General features: G+C 43.0%; 1 protein-coding gene across 2 annotated transcripts in view; it reads right to left on the bottom strand.

Moving 5' to 3' along the window:
* Positions 1-2,879, bottom strand: part of smarcc1b (SWI/SNF related BAF chromatin remodeling complex subunit C1b) — a gene marked incomplete in the record, with an annotated part of 7,970 nt that overhangs the window by 1,718 nt on the left and 3,373 nt on the right. The window contains 14 exon segments of one of the 2 annotated variants that reach the window (XM_014005636.1): positions 50-158; positions 228-266; positions 350-418; positions 499-757; positions 923-982; positions 1,112-1,222; positions 1,311-1,464; positions 1,544-1,657; positions 1,754-1,825; positions 1,911-2,026; positions 2,131-2,159; positions 2,227-2,286; positions 2,375-2,481; positions 2,619-2,698. In XM_014005636.1, the coding sequence (XP_013861090.1) occupies positions 91-158; positions 228-266; positions 350-418; positions 499-757; positions 923-982; positions 1,112-1,222; positions 1,311-1,464; positions 1,544-1,657; positions 1,754-1,825; positions 1,911-2,026; positions 2,131-2,159; positions 2,227-2,286; positions 2,375-2,481; positions 2,619-2,698 (1,338 nt within the window). 2 annotated transcript variants of the gene reach the window in all.

Raw genomic sequence — 2,879 nt, 5'->3', positions numbered from 1 at the left:
CACACACACACACACACACACACACACACACACACACACACACACGTACCATCTCTTTCCTCTTCCAGCATGTTTTCTGCATTTTCTCTTTTAACTCGATCTTCTTCCATTTTCGAAACGCCCGGTTCTATTTTGACTCCATCCACCCTCACAGGAACCTGAAACAGGACCTTCAAGTTTAATAAAATAAATCCTCAACACTGCTAATTAAATCTTTAAGTTCATACCTGATGTGAATCCAGTTTGTCTGCTTCCATCGCATCTATAGGTCAAAGACAGAAATTATCTTCACGGTGAGTGTTGAGAGAATTTGAAATGATTACATGTTTCTGTGTCTCAGTCTTGCCTGTTTTTTCTAGCTGGTTGGACGCTTCAGAGGGTTTGTCCAGCGATTCCTCCTGCACTTTGGAGAACTCCTCTGAAATAAATAAAAAAAAAGAGTCACTATAATGTATTCATCATATCGGAGGTTCTTCAACTAGACTTCTGCCCTCTAACCCAACGCGGCTTTAGCTGCAGCTGATGCCACCCGTGGATCCACCACAGACGCCAGGAAGGCCACGGTGCTCATCACGGGGTTTTCCGATTGGCTGAAAGGCACGGGCTGATACGCAAGCGGGCCCAGAGAGGCCGATGAGTCCTCCAAGTAAGGGTCTTCTATCGGCAGGCGCAGGAAGTGGAGGATACACTCGTCCTGCGTTCTGGAGCCGACGTGCTCTGACACTTTGTTCCAGTCGTCTCTGTAGACCTCTAAGGCCTGAGAGGAGATGGAGATCATATCAGAGCTACAATCACAAGCTGCAAACTTCAGAACGTAATAAATAAGCAATAAAAAAAATCTCATAAATGTCCTTTTTTTTTAAAGAAAAACAGGGATTTGCTTGTTGGTTGTATGACAGGGAGAAAGATGTGATCGTCTCACCTCTAATAGTAAAAGTGTCTCCTGTTCTGTCCATTCTCGTCCTGCATTTGCTCCTTTAGTCTGAAAAAAAAGGCATCACAGTAGTTTTACACGTTTAAGATAAATAGTGAATACACATGAACAAGTCTGTAACTTTAAGAAGTGGGTAAAGCGGCGTGGTTTTTGCAGCGTGATGTAATCGTGCGAGACCTTCGGGTGTTTTCTGGCGTAAACGTCCGTGCGCAGACCAAAGTTCTGGCAGTCTGACGGCTTCTCCCTGCCTCTCTCCGGGAAGTACAACATGTGCTGTGAGGCGGACACCTGCGGCACGTTTCAGCACAAAGTTCAGCCGATGAACCGGAGCTGATTTCAGTGATGTGAGCAGTGTGGGACGAACAGTAACACAAACCTGTAGAGGTTTGTGCTGCAGGGGAGCCAGCCCAGACGGCGTGTCTGCCAGCACGTTGAAATGAGGCGTGGGGGGCGGTCCCATAGGGAGGGGTCTACTTTCTGCATCGACTTGGTAGTTGATTAAACCCCACTGCTCCAAAAGTGCATGAACCCTGGACACAAAAATAGTGTTTTCTTAACACAGACACAAGAACAGTGTGAAAGACTCTGCCTCCCAACACCAAAGTCTACCTTATGAGAGCGCAGACGTCTCCTGTCAGGTTGCGCCGGCACGAAGTCGAGCTGAGATATTCCTGCGGATTGAGCCGGTACGTGTCGATCATGAAGTTACGATACGCCAGGTAGCTGTAATAAAGAAAAAAATAAATAAATAAAAAGGTTAAATCACATTAAAGGTTTATTATAAGTGTACAGGGATGTCTGAGCAGCAGATTTACACACATTTCAGGAGATTTCGACTTGTTCTTCCCATTGAAGAATTCAGGCAAAGCACGTTTCTCTATTGAGTGAATGCTGGACAGAAAATGAAACGCTTTTTTAAAAAAGTAGACTATGAATTAAGAAAACAGCTAACAGTGAGTGTAAATAAAACGTTCACCTGTTGTAGTTGAACCAGGATGTATAACTTGGGATTATAATGTGATGAGTTTGCTCTGGGATGCTGTCCTCTCCCTCTGACAGGCGGGAGCCCTCTCCTCGACCCTCCTCATCTTCCTGAACACACAAACAAACCGGCGTTAACGGCACTGCTAACAACCAATACTGAWGATGCATCTTCATTTAATCAGTTTAAAACTGTAGAGGGTTGAATCATTTACCCTTCCTGGAAAGTCGTCTTCCTGATCATCTGAAAGGAAACCAAACGTTAGCTTAACAAGACCTGAACATGAATTATTCACAAATGCAAAACATACCGAGATCAGCCATGATTCCTCCTTTTACTGGAGTATTCTCACTGTCTTTCTTCAGGTTCACTACACAAAAGGAAAAAGAAAACACGGAATTTTATGAGAAAATTTGCTCACAACTCGTATATATATTTAAATTTGGATCTGGTTTTACCATTCTTGGGTAGTACGACTTCTTCCATGTTAGGCACAGGCGTAGGATCCTCCATGTCTTTGGTCAGATCCTCCTCTGGTTCTTCATTCTGTTGCCCGTGTCTTCTCCTGTGTGAACACAAACAGAAAGCTCTTCAGATTTGTTCTTCTTACCAAGCAGTTCTGAATCATTTCCAGGTGAAGCTTTGCATTTMGACTCCAAACCAAACTTAGTAACTCGACAGGAAGAAACAGTTTGACCTTACCCCTTCTTTCCTTTCTTTCTGCCTTCTGTGGAAGGAGAAGGAGAGTGTCTTCTTTTTTTGGCAGGTGTGGACTTTGGGTCCTGTAATAAAAGTTTAAAATAGATGGTAAAAAAAAATGAAGCAAGTTTTAGAACAAAAGTAAACTTTGCATTTAAAGGGGCAATATTATGTGTTTCTCAGTCATACATTTAAATACTATACCATAATAAAGTATCTATGTCACCTTTAGTTGTTATTAAAATGCTGTTTTTATGTTTAAAT

The sequence above is a fragment of the Austrofundulus limnaeus genome, unplaced genomic scaffold, assembly GCF_001266775.1.
Source record: "Austrofundulus limnaeus strain Quisiro unplaced genomic scaffold, Austrofundulus_limnaeus-1.0 Scaffold32, whole genome shotgun sequence".
NCBI classification, from domain to species: Eukaryota; Metazoa; Chordata; class Actinopteri; order Cyprinodontiformes; family Rivulidae; genus Austrofundulus; species Austrofundulus limnaeus.
Note: the sequence above shows the minus strand (reverse complement) of the source record. Positions and strands in the feature narration are given on the sequence as shown.